At 44.3% G+C, this 19,075-nt stretch overlaps 2 protein-coding genes across 5 annotated transcripts in view; one reads left to right on the forward strand and one right to left on the reverse strand.

Moving 5' to 3' along the window:
- KCNQ5 (potassium voltage-gated channel subfamily Q member 5) overlaps positions 1-19,075 on the forward strand; it is an 866,735-nt gene that overhangs the window by 336,407 nt on the left and 511,253 nt on the right. The gene's annotated exons all lie outside the window — the stretch shown is intronic.
- Positions 8,732-11,495, reverse strand: LOC141257844 (uncharacterized). The gene is made up of 4 exons (XM_073672857.1): positions 11,352-11,495; positions 10,988-11,088; positions 9,985-10,268; positions 8,732-9,582 (listed from the first exon to the last, which is right to left on the reverse strand). The coding sequence occupies exons 1-4, from the start codon at positions 11,493-11,495 to the stop codon at positions 8,732-8,734; spliced, it is 1,380 nt and encodes a 459-aa protein (XP_073528958.1).

Raw genomic sequence — 19,075 nt, forward strand, 5'->3', positions numbered from 1 at the left:
AGTTGTTTCACACTTTTTTGTTAAGTATATAATTCCAATGTGTTAATTCATAGTTTTGATGCCTTCAGTGTTAATGTACAATTTTCATAGTCATGAAAATACAGAAAAATCTTTAAATGAGAAGGTGTGTCCAAACTTTTGGTCTGTACTGTATATATATATATATATATATATATATATATATATATATATAGAAGGAAATAATTATTTGATCCCTTGCTGTTTTTGTAAGTTTGTAAGTTTGCCTACTGACAAAGAAATGAACAGTCTATAATTTTAAGAGTGGGTTATTTTTAACATTGAGAGATAAAATCACATTGTATAAATTAGATACATTTATTTGTATTTTGCAGTGAGAAATAAGTCTTCTACAAACCATTATGAGTTTTGGCTCCTACAGACCAGTTAGACGCGCCTAATTAACTCGTTACCTCCATTAAAGACAGCAGTCTTACATAGTCACCAGTATAAAAGACTCCTGTCCACAGACTCAATCAGACTCCTGTCCACAGACTTAATCAATCAGACTCTAACCTCTACAACATAGGCATATATATATATATATATACATATATATAAATATATATATATATATATACAGTATAATATATACAGTATATATACTGCTCAAAAAAATAAAGGGAACACTCAAATAACACATCCTAGATCTGAATGAATGAAATATTCTCATTGAATACTTTGTTCTGTACAAAGTTGAATGTGCTGACAACAAAATCACACAAAAATCATCAATGGAAATCAAATTTATTAACCAATGGAGGCCTGGATTTGGAGTCACCCCCAAAATTAAAGTGGAAAAGCACACTACAGGCTGATCCAACTTTGATGTAATGTCCTTAAAAACAGTCAAAATGAGGCTCAGTATTGTGTGTGGCCTCTACGTGCCTGTATGGCCTCTCTACAACCCCTGGGCATGCTCCTGATGAGGTTGCGGATGGTCTCCTGCGGGATCTCCTCCCAGACCTGGACTAAAGCATCTGCCAACTCCTGGACAGTTTGTGGTGCAACATGACGTTGGTGAATGGAGCGAGACATGATGTCCCAGATGTGCTCAATCGGATTCAGGTCTGGGGAACGGGCGGGCCAGTCCATAGCTTCAATGCCTTCATCTTGCAGGAACTGCTGACACACTCCAGCCACATGAGGTCTGGCATTTTCCTGCAGTAAGAGGAACCCAGGGCCAACCGCACCAGCATATGGTCTCACAAGGTGTCTGAGGATTTCATCTCGGTACCTAATGGCAGTCAGGCTACCACTGGCGAGCACATGGAAGGCTGTGCAGCACTCCAAAGAAATGCCACCATTACTGACCCACTGAAAAAAACGGTCATGCTGAAGGATGTTGCAGGCAGCAGATCGCTCTCCAGGGCGTCTCCAGACTCTGTCACGTCTGTCACATGTGCTGAGTGTGAGCCTGCTTTCATCTGTGAAGAGCACAGGGCGCCAGTGGCGACTTTGCCAATCCTGGTGTTCTGTGGCAAATGCCAAGCGTCCTGCACGGTGTTGGACTGTGAGCACAATCCCCATCTGTGTACGTCGGGCCCTCATACCATCCTCATGGAGTCGGTTTCTAACCATTTGTGCAGACACATGCACATTTGTGGCCTGCTGGAGGTCATTTTGCAGGTCTCTAGCAGTGCTTCTCCTGTTCCTCCTTGTGCAAAGGCAGAGGTAGCGGTCCTGCTGCTGGGTTGTTGCCCTCCTACGGCCCCCCTCCACGTCTCCTGGTGTACTGGCCTGTCTCCTGGTAGCGCCTCCAGCCTTTGGACACTACGCTGACAGACACAGCAAACCTTCTTGCCACAGCTAGCATTCATGTGCCATCCTGGATGATCTGCACTACCTGAGCAACTTCTGTTGGTTGTAGAGTCCATCTCATGCTACCATGATTGTGAAAGCACAACCAACATTCAAAAGTGGCCAAAACATCAGCCAGAAAGCATTGGTACTGAGATGTGGTCTGTGGTTCCCAACTGCAGAACCACTCCTTTATTGAGTGTGTCTTGATAATTACCAATAATTTCCATCTATTGTCTATTCCACTTGCACAACAGCATGTGTCCTAAGTGGACAGTTTGATTTCACAGAAGTTTGATATACTTGGAGTTATATTCTGTTGTTTAAGTGTTCCCTTTATTTTTTTGAGCAGTATATATACAGTATATATCTACACACACATATATACTGACAAATCTGGTGCACCATAAAAAAGTTTTGATGCCAACTCTCCAAGTAATTACAAAATCTTCAGAGTTTAAATATTAAATGGAGGCAGCACACCAGAAATGTGCAAAAATTGTACATTTACAATAGCCCATTATGGTGACATTTTAGTTTATGGTATGAACCTTTCTCAAGCCAATCTATTTGATGCAAATTGCAATAGTGCAATGCTCTGAATTGCCCTGAAAAGATGTGTGAAGTCTCTTAGGACTGTATCCAACCCCTTTCAAGCTCTTTAATACAAACACAGCCTTAATAATATCGTGACCTCACTGTATAAAAGGATGGTTCTCCCTTTGTAACGAGTAGCCCATTTAATAACACAGTGACCTGACAAACTTTTCATGTTTTTTTGTAATTAAAAGGTAGTACAAAATATATTCCTGTTAGTCATTTGGGATCAGGCAGACTGCTCTTTGCAGAACACTGACTAAAGCAGAGGGTGTTGCTGTCAGAGGTAACATCATCTTGTTATGGCTGAGACAAGTTATTTCTCATATATTCCATAATGGACTCTGTTTCCTTTGCATGAATATGTCTGTCAAAGGCAAAGGAGGCCAATTGTGACTTTTGTTTAAAAGTACTTCTACCCAGATGAGTGGTGCAAGTTATGGTAGTAGTGCTTCTGCTGTTGCTTATAGTCCCAGTCTTATTCATGGTAAGATCTTTTTTATCTTTTATACTACTAAATTTATTGCCTTGCTATTGTAACAAGAAATGTTTGGTAGATATATAAAGCAAAATTTGGCAGCAGCCTGCAGTATAAGTATGGCATATATAGTTGTTAAATTGGACTTGTAAAACATGTGCAAAAACAGATATGCACAGTTAAATGTCTTAATATTTTAAACTTTTTTAAAAATTAAAAGTCAACCTTCTTCTGAAAAATGATGTAATAAGAAATTCTAGGTAAAAACCCATCCATAAAGCCAGTACTAGCAACAGAACATTGCATGATTGTGGCTTGTAAAGATGTAAAGTTTGACTACTAAAACAGATGTGCAAAATCTTTGTGTGGTAGACAGTCGCAATTAAATGTCTGGATTTTGGGAAATTTCTGTTAGTATTTTTTAAAAAACAATGATTTCACATCCCCCTTCACAAAAAGGATTGTACAAGAAACTCAAAAACTCAGTACTGTCACTTGTGACAAGCAAGTACACCATCTCTGACTGACTCTGTTTACAGACTTTTTTTCTGTAAAAAATATTGTTCTGGCTTTTTGCTGTTTTCTAGTGCATTAAGAATCGAAGACAAACATGTGCAATTGTAATGCATATGCAGCAGGACAGATGTCAGCTCAATCATACTCATTCTGGCACTGCTACTGGCACTTCCCCTATCTCTCTCTCTTCCTTTATCAATTGTATCTATATTATTCACCGACTACTACATCTTCCTCACTACTGAAATTGTATAACACTTTACTGGCTCAAGTATTTGGCTAAAATTTTAGGGTTTTCTCTTCTTATCTCAATTGCTGAGCCTTGATATCTGTCATCTTCTCACTTTTTTAAATCACCATAAAGTGGCTGCTGCCTTCACTTCTTAGGCTTTTATACAGGCTACAATAATCAAGCATGATTGGCTGCTCCATACCATGAATATAATAGGTACAAGGTTAGCCTTCTGGTGCAGATGCAATCACATGCAATATGTAAAACGACGTTAGACATTTTTTTAAATCAAATCTCAAATTGTTTGGATTTGCCAAGACCTGTAAATGCAGGTTACTGTTACTAGTTTATTGGTAATTTCAGGCTGCTGGGAGTAGTACCTTGGTAATTAGAAGTGATAAAGATAGTTCATTTCTCACGTCTTTTTTCCCAGACAAAAGTTTCCTTCCATTACTGAAATGTTTGAAACATCCTGAGATGTTATTAGTGAGGTGACTAATATTCCCAATTATGAATTTTACCTTTATTAACTACCAAGAGGGATTTGTATTGCAAATATTGGCATTTAAATTAGTGTAATTATCTTGTTTACTTGAATGAAAAAAATCAAATACTTAGAACCTTCAATAACAAATAGATTAGAACAGTAGTGGTATCGGATTGTCTCATACAGTTAGGAAGCCGTTCTCAAGCAGCTGGTGCTATTACGGCATGTAGGAAATGTAATTGTTAATGACATTGCTGAATTGTTGCTCCCTGGTTGGCTCTTACTAATGCTCTGAAAGTATATGTTGCCTCATAGAGAAAAACGATGCTAAGTTTATGTCAGACAACACATCATATTAAAGGGGTTGTTAACCTCCTACCCTGCCTGCACTTTGCCATAAAACAATAAACTGTATTGTACTCACCTTTCCCAGGTCCACTAGTGAGTATTCATCGCTGCTCCTGGTGCCTGGCATTGGGTGTGGTGCTTATGTCACAGGAGGTCAGCGATTCTGGAGGGGGCATTTGGTCTAAACTGGCTGCAGTTTGTTGTTTTGTAACATACTACAGCCAAAGTAGAAAGTTAATTGGAATGGAATAACTTCTTTAATACTTTCTACAGTGGAAGATATCATGTACACACCTTTGCAGCATGTAGTGTTGGTCTAACTGTATGAGGTGGACTTTTTCTCATTCAGGGGGGAAAATGGGAGTAAATCTCACCCCAGCATAATCCGCACACCTCAGACACATAACTCACTGCTACCAACCAAGTTCTAGGTCAATAGATCAGACAACTCACTCACCTCAGTATTCAAAGAGTTGAGGTCATAGGTTCATTAGAACATAAAAGTTCAAAACTTATTGAAATTTTAAGGTTTAAAAGGATTTTCCAGGATATATGCAAAATAAAGAATACTCATTGATTTAATCCCCCCCAGGGAACCTTTTCTTCTGCTAGTCATTGCCTGCAGCGGTTATGTGGGTAGACAGTATGTCAGGGTCGGCTCCAAGTTTTCATGGGCCCCCGGGGAAAGAGTCTCAGTGGGCCCCTTTAACACATACCACAATTCATGATGCACAGATAAGAAATATAGATATAGTACAAGGCCAAAGATTTCACTTACTTCTTCCATTACATGAGTGATATCTATTGTAAATTCTACAATAGCTCAGAAACCGGTGAATCCTTGCAGTGCGCAGTGCGTGACCTGGGTGGATTCAAAAGTTTTCATTTTAGACCGGACAATATAGTCACCACCTAGTCCTCCATACAGTATTATGAACGCCAAAATATTGTTCCATGCAGAATAATGGACCCCATATAATACTCCATACAAAATAATGGACCCCACATAATGCTCCATACAGAATAATGGACTCCATATAATGCTCCATACAGAATAATGGACCTCATATAATGCTCCATACAGAATAATGGACCTCATATAATGCACCATACAGAATAATGGAACCCATATAATGCTCCATACAGAACAATGGGCCCCATATAATGCTCTATACAGAATAATAGGCCCCATATAATGCTCCCTACAAAATGGGCCTCATATAATGCTCCCTACATAATTGCCCCTATATAATGCTCCATACAGCACGGTGGCTCAGTGGTTAGCACTGAAACTTTGCAGCATTGGGGTCCTGGGTTCAAATCCCACCAAGGACAAGGAGTTTGTATGTTCTCCCCGTGTTTGCGTGGCTTTCCTCCGGGTTCTCCGCTTTCCTCCCACACTCCAAAGACATACTGATATGGAATTTAGATTGTGAACCCCAATGGGAATAGTGCCCATAATGTCTGTAAAGCACTGTGGAATTAATGACGCTATATAAGTGAGTAAAATAAATCAATAAATAAATACAAGATGGGCCCCATATAATGCTCGATACATGACGGGCCCCATACAATGCTGTGTACAGGAAAAAAAAAAACATATACTTACCTCTCCTTGTTCCACGCTGGCTGCAGCTCTGGACTCCTCAGCATCGCTGTCTTCCCACTTTCTTCTCTTTGACGCTCATAGCAGAGGGCGCACTGTAGTTACATCATTGCACCCTCTGCCCAGAGACATCACAAGTCAGCAGAAGTGGAAGAAGCTGGAGCTGTGGGGAATGGGGAGAGGTAAGTATTCCAAGTGCCAGGGCCTTGAGCAAGCAGGGGGGCCCACTCATGGGCATTGGCACTGGTCTCCCCTGAATCACAGGCCCTCTAGCATGTCGGTGTCCCCGACGTCGAGTGGGTCCCCCCACTGGCTTAGGGCCCCGGCACTTGCCCAGGTGGGTTGGGTGCTGACGCTGGCCCTGCAGTATGTGATGAGATGCAAGGAGTTAAACAGAGAACAGCAGAAAACAATGGAACAACAGGGCTGGAGGTGAGTAATGTTTGTATTTTCCCGAAAGGATTTCCGTTCATTTTCAAAAAATTTAGTTTTCATTCATGGACAACCCATTTTAAATAAAAAGTACAGTGCTAACAATAAAGTACACATAATGACAAAAATACCATACCTAATATTTAAAACATCACAAAACAAAAGATAAACATGATAGAAACACCTAAACTCTTTCACTTCCCACTGACGTCTCTTCTGCTTTCTATTGGATATGATACAAAGAATGCATACCATGGACTAAGGGCATATTTAGATGGGCCAATTTCACCCCGTTAATGAATGTCAATCAAGTATAAACACCGTGATCGGGGCTCATTTACTTGCCTGGTTACACAGGCCAACAACAATCGATGGCAACAGAATGATCACTAATACTATCTTTCCTTCCCCATATGACCTCATGTTGTTTTCAGCACATTCACCATTTGTATGGGCCAATATACTGCCGATAAAGATTATTTTTATGCACTATCTGATTATACAACGTTTGAGTGTTTTGCTTGTTCGGCAGGTGATCTCCAGCATATATTCAAAGGCCACTAATCAGGAACAAGCATTCTTACAAATGCTTATTCAATGATTATTCGCTTGTCTAATTGGGCCATTAGGACTGATCCCTCACCACCAGAATGTGAACAACCAAGACATATTTTATACCCACAGTCTTTCAGTGATACATTAGTTCATTAGGCAGGTGGTATGATTGTTAAATGGACATTTATACTTACTTTTTTATGTTGCCTTCTTTGTGTTTTGCATTACCCATAGTTGTCTATATAGATAAGCCGCAGATATTGACCTCTATGTGTATGTCTCACTCTATTGACAAGCTGTGCAATACAGCTCCTACATGACAATACAGAGCCAGGTGGTGACATCCGTGCCTGTCCTCCCCAGTCCTGCCTCACTCATTGGCCGATGCAGAGTGGCTATTCAGTAGCCTTGTTTTAATCCTGGAATTGGGGCTCTTTCTAGTCCAGAAGCTATAGGGTTAAGTTCTGTTAAATTGTGTTTCTTTCTCCTGTCAGAACTGAGTGGGACTGGTCACTATTTAACACTAGGACTACTGGACTCGTGACCCCGCCTAGAACTACTGAAAGGAGTCATTTTGACTCCTTGCTTGTTTTCGTTTATTTTTAGAGTTTCATTTGTGGTTATTTATTAATAATTATATTTTTTGTAATGTATTATTATTGTGAGATCCAACAGTAATGCTTTTGATTGTTTTTTTTCTGCTTTTCTTATTTTTCTACAGAAAATAACAATAATTATAATAGACGTTTTTCAAACATTTTTTTTTATTCAAGTGCACACATATAAACAACAACTGAAGAACAAAAAGCAGAGAAAATGTAGGTGGAGGAGCATAAAAATGAAAATATGGCGCAGAATTCACCTTCTAAACATTTGGTGTTTCGCATTTTAGGCATTGCCTTTGATTTATGGCAGTACATTGCCCACACAAAGACTTACCACAAGTCTTACAATTTCCGACAGATCTATTTTTCTTGCACTTTTCTTTGATCTGGCAAAATTTTGTTTGAACCATCACTTCTGAGCATGTAGAAACTTGGGACGTGGAACCCTTTTCCCTATCTGTGACATAAGGACCACTCAACTCTCTCACAAGCGTTTGCAAAAATGCCTTGCGTGACATTTTTTGGTGGGTAATCTCCTTGAATATTATCCATTCATTTATACCCGCAAAGTCTAAGGCATTTTCAAATGCATGAACAGGCCATCTCCTTGTGCATGTTCGTGTGGTATATTTTCGTGCCATCTGATCCACTACATCTACTCCATATTTTGTTTCATTGTAAAACTTTACCGTTTCTGGAGTTTTTTTAGCGGAATCAGACGCAACAACAACATCTGGATGGACGGAACTCAAAATGACAACATTTTTGTTGGGCTTTCCTTGATATACTGTAAGTGTAAAATTGTCTTCATTTCTAAACACTTTAGTGTTGTACAATTCCTCTTTCATGGATTTTATTTCTTTAGGCACTTCTCGCCTTATCTTGTTCAGTGTTCCCACGATGGTTGTTCCTTTGCTTTTTAGCTGTTTAGCTAATTTTACTGAAGTAAAATAATTATCGGTTGTAACATTGCGACCTTTTTTCAAAAACGGGTCCAATAACTTCATTACCACATGGTCAGCTAAACGGTCCTCAGCACGGCGTGTGTCATCTTTGCCTAGATAAGGGAAGCCATTTGCCAGATATTTGCTCCCTTATCAACAGCTAGCCAATATTTGTGGCCATATTTATCTGGTTTGGAAGGCATGTACTGCGTGAATGGACACCTAGTTTTGCTTGGGAAAAGTTGCTCTTCCACCGTTATGTATGGGCCAGGTTTGTAACACGCAATACAATTTTCAATAAACCTGTCCCACACAGTAGAAAATAGAGCAAACTTGTCCATTTGCAGTCTCTCCGATCGAGTAGATTTCTCATCAAATCTGAGAAACCTCATAATTTCAACAAAGCGGTCCCTAGACATTGTCGCTTTGCAAAACGGTATTCCCCAGTCATTACACCAAATACTGCTAATCGAGTGACGGTTCGTGCCAGATATTTCACGAGCATAGAATATCGCAATGAATGCATCTAGCTCCTCATCAGATAGAGTAAACTGTAAATTATTGTTCCTGCATGCTTCTGCAAGCGTACAGTTCTTTATATGTGTCAATATATATGAATCAAAAAATAAACGCCATGCGCTCAAAGGACTATCGATAATGATATTTCTTCTGGCGTATCCTGTAGGGCCAGGTGCTTCTCGAAGAATATTTTGGCTGTCACGCCTACCAGGCAAGTGTTCTCCAATTTCAACAGGTTTCCATTGAATACCATCCGCTGAAACTAGTATTCCTTCAGATTCGCCTTCTCTGGTGTTTGTTGTTGCATTACCTTCGCCGCCATCGTTATCTGTTGTTCTTTCATTTCTGGGACGTTTTGCTGATTTTTTCTGTCCACGACCAGGAGGATGGTCACGAGGCAACATAACTGCATGAGCCCGATCCCCAGTTGATGTGCTTGGAATATCTGTAAAAAAAGTTGATGAATATTTAGAATTTTTGTTTTGTAAGGGTCCGTGCACACTGGCTGGATTAGCGGCGGAATATCCGACCGGATATTCTCACCACAATCCGGCCCGTACCTGCCCGCTCAGGTACAGAGCGGAGTTTCATACCTGAAGCTCCGCTCCGAACCCCGGGCTGGAGCCGCTGTCTGGGACGGAGCCGTGTTCGCGCGTAAGCAAGCGCTGCTCTGTCCCTGACAGCGGCTCCAGCCCGGGGTTCGGAGCGGAGCTTCAGGCATGAGCGGGCAGGTACGGCCTGTATTGCGGCAAGAATATCCAGATGGCTATTCAGCCAGAATTCTGCTAGTGTGCACAGGCCCTAACTCAGTGTGTGGAAGAACAAATAAATACACATAACTACTTACCTTCTGGATTTGTTCCTTCTGAGTCTTCAGATTCACTTGATATGTTCTGAGGAATGAAATCTTCATCACTGTCAGAATCAAATACATGTTCCTGCAATTCGGATTCCGATTCATCCTCCGGTATGGATTGCAAAGTAGCCAGAATATCCTGAGGCTTTATCAAACGTCTTCTCTCCATATTCCTCACAAATTCCATAATTCTATATAGTTCCCTGCTGAAAATAGAAATGAAATGAAAACTAAAAGAAATAATAACTGTTCTGCCACCTTCAAAAGTAGGTGGGCTGAATCAGTTGACAGACAGCTAAACTATTTCATAACAATTCATACCTGTATGAGTCTTCAGAGCTCGTATGTCTGCGTCTGTTCTCTTTGTCTCTTCAGCTGAACTGAAAGTAAAGTTACTATCCAGAATACTGTCTCCTGCTAGGACCTTAGAAAAACACCACCCTTCATTAGCATAAGATAAGAGCCTAGAGTAAACAAGCTATTTTGTTCAGCATTACACAGTAATACAAGCAGGTAAAACACAAGGAAAATGTGAAAAGTTGACATGTAAATTGAACTACATCTATATGAACATCAGGGTAAATAAGACAGAGTGAAAAAATTATGCACAAAACTTTATAGCAACATTTAGTGACAAAAGGACCTCAAAATGTAGTAGGGAGTCAAAATGACTCCCTTCAGTAGTTCTTGGTAAATTTTGAAAAAACGCGCACATTTTTCACCAAAATTATTTATTCTCACAAAATCTTTTTTCACATCATATTTGAGGAAAAGTCATCGAGTTTCAAGCCGGAATTCTGAAAAATGTAGTCACAGAAGAGAAATAAAAAACGAAAGGAGTCAAAATGACTCCATCAGTAGTTCTAGTGTTAAACCCCTGAGAATCAGTTTCCACGGCTAGTCAATAACTTTCCTAATTTATACCTCTGTGCTGTGCTCCTGTGTTTTGTCATGATTATTCCCATTCTTTGACCTTGGTGTGACATTTAACTACCCGTTTGCTTTACAATTTTGTCCCTGATGTGACCTCTTGACTTTGACACTGCTTGGTAACCCTTCCTGCCTCTGATCCGCTCTTCTGGACTGGAAGCCCATCTGTGGAAGCAATTGAGTGGATCCCGTTGTAAAATAAGATTGCTATATAGGGGTTAAAGGGTGAAGGTCGCAGTTCCTCTGGAATGTGTTAGATGGAGTGGCTTGTGAGAAGTCTGTCCGAGCTAGCCTTTTTGAGTCTGTGGCCTCTAACAGATGTGACGCAGGTATGACGGTGAGTTTGTTTAAGTGAAAACAAATGCTTCCCATACAGTGCTGGTCGCTGAGATCGCCAACCTGAGCGAGAGGCCCCAAATCATCAAGACCGGAGTTTTCCACACTGGTATTGATGACAGGTGGAGTGGAGAGCGGGGTGAAGTGTGAGATAAATGATTCACTAAGAGGCACACGCCTCTTAATGAATCAGGCAAGTCGCAAAGTGGCGTGTCATGAATTTTACAAGTCGCCATGCTCAGTGATGCTCTGTCCTGCTCAAACTCTGTCTACTTTGTCAGAGCTGGGCAAAAATAGCATGAAAATGAGAAAAGTCACAAACTTTTGAGCAGCCGAAAGTTGCAAAAAAATGTGCAACTTTTCAAAGCTTTTTACTCCAGTATTGGTGAAAAAGCTCTGATGAATCAGGGTCAAAGTATCCTTGGAACAAATCAGAGTTTAGAGTTAAAGAGGTTGTCCTCTACTTTTACATTGATGGCCTATCCTTATTAATGTCTGATTGGTTGGTGTCCGACACCCGGCACCCCCACCAATCAGCTGCTATCGGTGTTGGCGGCGGTGGCCACCGGTAGAAAACACTCACTTGCCGAGCTGCTCCGTCTACTTATAGTGGATGGCACAGGGTACTGCACATCCGCCTCCCATTGATTTGAATAGGAGGCGAACGTGCAGTACGAAGCCCCGGCCACCAGTAAATGGAGCAACTCGGCAAGCAAGTACTTCCAGTTGGCAGCTGCCACCGATAACAGCTGGGGGTGGGGTACCACGCATACCAGGATAGGGGGGTGAGGGGTACCATGCATACCAGGATTGGGGGGTGAGGGGTACCACACATACCAGGATTGGGGGGTGAGGGGTACCACACAAACCAGGATTGGGGGGTGAGGGACCATGCATATCAAGATTGGGGATGAGGAGTGCCACGCATACCAGGATTGGGGGGTGAGGGGTGCCACGCATACCAGGATTGGGGATGAGGGGTGCCACGCATACCGGGATTGGGGATGAAGGGTGCCATGCATACCGGGATTGGGGATGAGGGGTGCCATCCATACCGGGATTGGGGATGAGAGGTGCCACGCATACCGGGATTGGGGATGAGGGAGCCATGCATACCGGGATTGGGGATGAGGGGTGCCACGCATACCGGGATTGGGGATGAGGGGTGCCACGTATACCAGGATTGGGGATGAGGGGTGCCACGCATACCGAGATTGGGGATGAGGGGTGCCACGCATACTGGGATTTGGGATGAGGGTTGCCACGCATACCGGGATTGGGGATGAGGGGTGCCACGCATACCAGGATTGGGGATGAGGGGTGCCACGCATACCGGGATTGGGAATGAGGGGTGCCACGCATACCGGGATTGGGGATGAGGGATGGGGTGCCATGCATACCAGGATGAGGGATACCATACACTCCAGGATAGGGATTAGGGATGGGGTACCATGCATACCAGGATGAGGGATACCATACATATCAGGACAGGGATGAGGGGTGGGGTACCACGCATACCAGGATTGGGGATGAGGGGTGCCACGCATACCAAGATTGGGAATGAGGGGTGCCACGCATATCAGGATTGGGGATGAGGGGTGCCACGCATACTGGGATTGGGGATGAGGGGTGCCATGCATACAGGGATTGGGGATATGGGGTGCCATGCATACCGGGATTGGGGGTGCGGGGTACCATGCATACCGGGATTGGGGATGAGGGATGGGGTGCCATGCATACCAGGATGAGGGATACCATACATACCAGGATAGGGATGAGGGATGGGGTACCATGCATACCAGGATAGGGATGAGGTGTGCCACACATACCAGGATTGGGGGTGAGGGGTGCCACGCATACCAGGATTGGGGGTGAGGGATGCCATGCATACCAGGATAGGGGGTGAGGGGTGCCATGCATACCAGGATAGTATGGTGAAGACAGGATGGGGGCAGCACAAATACAAGGAGGGGGGCAGCACATACCAGCATGGGAGACCATATACCAATAAAAATGCTCGCCACCCGGGCGTAGAACGGGTTCAATAGCTAGTATTGTTATAATTACAACAGTATATTGAAATGTATTCTTTAAAAAAAAGATTATGCACTTTCCAAATAAGCACAGTGTATATTTTCCCAATGGCTGGAGCATTACTCTAATGTGTTTTTATGTTGGTAAATGAAAAAATGTTTTATATTGAGAGGATTGCTTTAATCCATCATAATCTGAAGACATCTAGAAAATCTACAGCAAATGAATTAAATAATTGCGATAGTTCATGATCAGATCATTTTGAATTAATGTCTAGGAAGTGAATTATGCATAGTGAGCAGGGGCGGACACAGACTGTAGTGGGCCCCTGTGCAAGAAATTTTTTGGGGCCCCCCCCTGCGCTTCATAAGGCAACAAAGTTATGTAAACATAACCCCCCCATGTGCAGCTCTCATCCCCCCCATGTGCAGCTCACCCCCCCGATGCATCTCTCATCCCCCCCGTGCATCTCTCACCCCCCCATGTGCATCTCTCACCCCCCTATGTGCATCTCTCACCCCCCCCATGTGCATCTCTCATCCCCCCATGTGCATCTCTCACCCCCCCATGTGCATCTCTCATCCCCCCCATGTGCATCTCTCATCCCCCCCATGTGCATCTCTCATCCCCCCCATGTGCATCTCTCATCCCCCCATGTGCATCTCTCACCCCCCCCATGTGCATCTCTCATCCCCCCCATGTGCATCTCTCATCCCCCCCATGTGCATCTCTCATCCCCCCCATGTGCATCTCTCATCCCCCCCATGTGCATCTCTCATCCCCCCATGTGCATCTCTCATCCCCCCATGTGCATCTCTCATCCCCCCCATGTGCATCTCTCATCCCCCCCACATGTGCACATCTCTCATCCCCCTCCCCCACATGTGCACATCTCTCATCCCCCTCCCCCACATGCATCTCTTATCTCCCCCCCATGTGCATCTCTTATCCCCCTCCCCATGTGCATCTCTTATCTCTCCCCCATGTGCATCTCTTATCCCCCTCCCCCATGTGCATCTCTTATCCCCCTCCCCCATGTGCATCTCTTATCCCCCTCCCCATGTGCATCTCTTATCCCCCTCCCCATGTGCATCTCTTATCCCCCTCCCCCCATGTGCATCTCTTATCCCCCTCCCCCATGTGCATCTCTTATCCCCCTCCCCCATGTGCATCTCTTATCCCCCTCCCCCATGTGCATCTCTTATCCCCCTCCCCCATGTGCATCTCTTATCTCCCCCCATGTGCATCTCTTATCTCCCCCCCCATGTGCATCTCTTATTCCCCCCCCACATGTGCATCTCTTATCTACCCCCCCATGTGCATCTCTTATCTCCCCCCATGTGCATCTCTTATCCCCCCCCACATGTGCACCTCTCTCATCCCCCCCACCCCATGTACATCTTTTATCATCTCCCCCCCCACGTGCACCTCTCTCATCCCCCTCCCCCCACGTGCACCTCTCTCATCCCCCTCCCCCCACATGTGCACCTCTCTCATCCCCCTCCCCCCACATGTGCACCTCTCTCATCCCCCTCCCCCCACATGTGCACCTCTCTCATCCCCCTCCCCCCACATGTGCACCTCTCTCACCCCCCCCACCCCATGTGCATCTTTTATCATCTTCCCCCCCCCCATGTGCATCTCTTATCTCACACACACACACACACACACACCTCCCATTCCCCCCACTCCTAGTAAATTGTATTTTGAAAAAAACAAAACTTGTTATACTTACCCCCATGCGATCCCTGCAGAATCCTGGCACTCGTCCAAATCGCTGACACCAGGTTCTCCTGACTTCCGGCCATGTGACGGCACCGTCACATGACCGGAAGTCAGGGGAATCATGAAGGCGCAGCGCTGAGATGTCCCGGACCGGCGCTTAGCATGGGGCCGGGGGCCCCATGAGGAGAGAGACTCACAAGAGGGGGCCCCCAACGGGGCTCCAAGGGGGCCCCTACCGGCTGGGCCCCACACTGGAGTCAGGGCAGACATGCCCTGATGGCGGCCCTGCTGGAGCCTGGAGGGGCCCCCTCTCCCTCGGGGCCCCCGTTCAATGAACGGGCTGCACGGGCGGTAGTTCCGCCCCTGATAGTGAGGACTTTAGGAAAGAATAAACCTTGGTATGGTGGCCAAAGGTTTGCAGAAAGGACATGGTATGTCACATACTGTATGCTGTAGATGTGACGCTCACAGCCCTCACCCTGGGAAGTGGGGGTTACTCGGAGCCGGGTCAGATGTTGGGGGTTGCAGTCGTGGCCCGGACCCGGTCCGTGCCCAGGGCGGTCACAATAAAAGATGTAATGGGCTTTCAGGGTTGAGTGGTAATTTTCCGACTACGCCACCTACGGTTTCCGATGATAGACACCAGCGCTGCTTCAGTCCACTGAGGCCGGTGTTAAAGGGGGCAGCTTAGATGTAACAGCTCCCCGCAGGCAGAGCAGGCCTCAGGGCAGGATGAGTAGGGATGATGGTGGGTGCAGTGCCACGCAGTAAATAACAGGCTGAAGCGGGGTGTGAAGTCATCCAGGGTTTTTACTCACATTCATATGAACTTTAGCCGCAAAGCTTCCCTCTGCTCCTCGCGGCGTGCTGCGGCCACCAGGAAGGGGGTCCAGCACTTTCCAGATAGATCAGGAGCAACTGTCGAGACCCCTCTGGTGTGTGTTCCTCGCCTAGGTGAGTTCTCACACTAAGTCTTCACTTGACTGTATGTGTGGCTAGAACTAGGTGTAAGGCCGCAGGTAAAGATAAAGATAAAGCGCAGGTAGAGAGTTACAGGTGGCATATGCCGCTCCATCCGTATCCCTCCTGGGATCCACTAAGCCTCCGGGCTTTTCTGACTGAGACTTGAAGTGACAGAGTCAGATATCGGGGGCCGGTACTCCTTTTGCAGCAGGAATTCCTCTGACTAGGCCAGAATAGTGAGGACAGGTGGCGTAAGCCGCTCCGTCTGTATCCCCCTTGGGATCCTTTTGCCTGTGGAGCTTGTCTCCTCTACTCCCCTCCAGGCCTTCTTAGGTAGGGACCTTGACCGGGTAGAGATAGCCGTTAACTCTAACCTGCTCCTCGCCTCAAGGCCAGAGGACGAGGACCGTGTATCCTCTATCAGCTGCAGCTTCACACAGAAAGCCATGTTCAGTGATGAAGATCACAATCAAAGACCATAAGCCCAAGATGGCCGTTTATTAAATATGAATTTTGTGGTGTAACCTCTAAGTGCGTCCTCCACCCTCTCCCACTACATGGTTCCCCCTATCTTTGGTTCCCCCCATCTCCTCTTATCCCGGCAGGGGCAGCACCCTGGTGCATATAAGCCCCCCTCAGGTGGGAGAGGTGTAGTGTTGGATGGTGAAGTAGGGTCCTGAGAAGTGCTCCACCCTTACCTCGGAGGAGGAGATACCACACCTCGGACTGAGGTGCAGTACCCCTGTGGCGACTGAACCCTCAGGGGCGCCACATAGACATAGAGGACTTTTAACAATACTGATTACAAAAAATAGAAGAAATTTGAATGGTAATGATGGGATCTATGGGGGTTATATAAGCGTACTTTTGCTGGCACTGTTGGACAGAGGAAGGACACATTTACATCACCTCATATGGAGCAGCATTGGTCAGTGGTTGTCTTTATGGCATAAGTCCTTGAAATAACAGGTTGCAACACCTGGAGCTGGTATAAGTCTTTTAGCTAACACTTTGTTGCTTTAATCTGAGCAAAGTTATTGGGTAGAAAATTAGCTCTAGAACTGGGGTCTCCAACCTGTGGTTTGGGAGCATCATGTGGCTCGTGGACCCATGATGTGTGGCTCATGGCTGTCTGCCATCTTGGTACATTGGTACATTAGTACATCTCCAGATGGCGACTCTTCTAAGTAGCTCTGTACAGAAGAGCAGATCTGGATGCTCATACTTAAAGGGGTATTCCCATCTCCAAGATCCTATCCCAGTATGTCATAGGTGTAATAATAATATGATAAGCAGGAGACAGAATGACACTGTGAATTAGGGATAGTTCACATGACCGTATTTTTGATCTGAGTGCTGTCCATGAAAAAAACAGATAGCACTGGGACAAATGTTGTTCAATGGAGCATTGTAGATGAGTGATTGTTTTCACTGACCAAAAATTGCAGCCTGTACTAGTTTCCTCTGTAAATGGGATGAGACTCACCCATTAAAGTCTATGTGTACATGACAAAAGTCAGGCACCATACGGAGGCACAGCATGGCCTCTGATTATTACGGATACATTACAATTCTGAAGCATAGGAAACTGTGAATGGTCCTGTAGAAGATTAATAGTTGCTACAGTAAAAAAGCGGATTGTATGCAGACAGCACATGGATGACAAGTGAGAAAAAATTCATCCCACTCTCCTGGATGAAACTCTGAAGGATTTTTAATACACTCGTTTGAACCTGCCCTTAGAGAGGTGCTTGAAGCTGGATGCAGTAGTGTGGTGAGTATGCTTAATGCAAGAATATTGATTGGGGGTAAAATGGGCCCTATCTCGGTGTGCTTTTTGTGGGGAAGCTTTGGCTGCTTTTCTACCAGGTTCTGAGTGTCACTAATAGGGGGGTGGGGGGGGCGGGGTACTGAATCTGGCTCGCAGCCATCTCTCAGAGCTGAAGGTGGCTCTCATGGCAAGAAAGGTTGTGGATCACTGTCCTGGGGGGTGATATTTTTAGAAAACATAATTTGCCCATAAATGTGTCTTTCATGGCTCATGGTTCATAAACGGCTGTGCTAATACTGATCTCAGCTGACGCATGGCTTCAGCCAGTGTAGTGAATATACAGGTGGCACTGCTCTTTAAAGAGATCATTTCTTTAGCAGAATTTATTTGCCTTCACATCTATTGTATCTATGGAAAAGATCTTTTTTTTCAGACACTTCAAGAAGACTATCTTCTTCTTTGTTCATGTGGTTTTATTTTGAAACTCTATACATGAGAATACTTTCCCATGATGTCATAGTTGGGAGCTTGAATTGTTACCGGTCTGCTAGTTCATGTACTGCATCAAAAAGCTTCCATCAGTCTCAACAGTGACGATGATGAGATCCTGCGATAGTGTCACTATTCTGCAGTGTGGAATCATGGCGTGAGCACAGAGCTGCGCTGCCAGCATTCCCCCAGCTTTTCCAATTGCTATAAAAATCACTGTCTGGCCTGACAACACTAATGCTATTGTGCTTAAAATAGATTTCGGAGGAAACTATTAGTAATACCTGTCCAAAAATAACCTTAATTGAAGAAACTTGCAGGAGACCACCAGGTAGTGTACATGCATCTGCGCTACGGATTAAGGAGATTACATTTATTTAGAAAATGTAATTATTAAAATAGTCATTCATTGATTTTCTTCATTTGTCTGTATTCTCAGCATGTGATCTGCGGGAAAGTACAAGGAAAGCTTTCTTGTTTGCTTTATATTTATTAGAATAATTTTATTTCATGTATTTTAAAAGTAGCTATGCGATTACCTGGCCATTAGAATCGGAAAGTTGTTCCCTGTGGTGCAGTAAGGTATAGCACGATAGTTTTTCTCAGTAATGGCTGTTTGGGATTACTGCTATGTTCCTGTATTCCTCCTGTAGCTTGCTGACGTGTAGCTCACATGCTCTCCCTATTTAAAAAAAAATCAATTCCAAAAATTGAAATATCTACTGCACTAAATATTGTTAATGCAGTCCATGTATAAAGTTAGCATACTGTATGTGACGAAAATGTAACTCTATCAATATTTTTCACCTTTAAACTGGATAAGAGATAAATGCT

This window comes from Phyllobates terribilis, unplaced genomic scaffold (assembly GCF_046119375.1).
Source record: "Phyllobates terribilis strain yellow unplaced genomic scaffold, ASM4611937v1 Scaffold_3__8_contigs__length_932513732, whole genome shotgun sequence".
In the NCBI taxonomy this organism is placed as follows: domain Eukaryota; kingdom Metazoa; phylum Chordata; class Amphibia; order Anura; family Dendrobatidae; genus Phyllobates; species Phyllobates terribilis.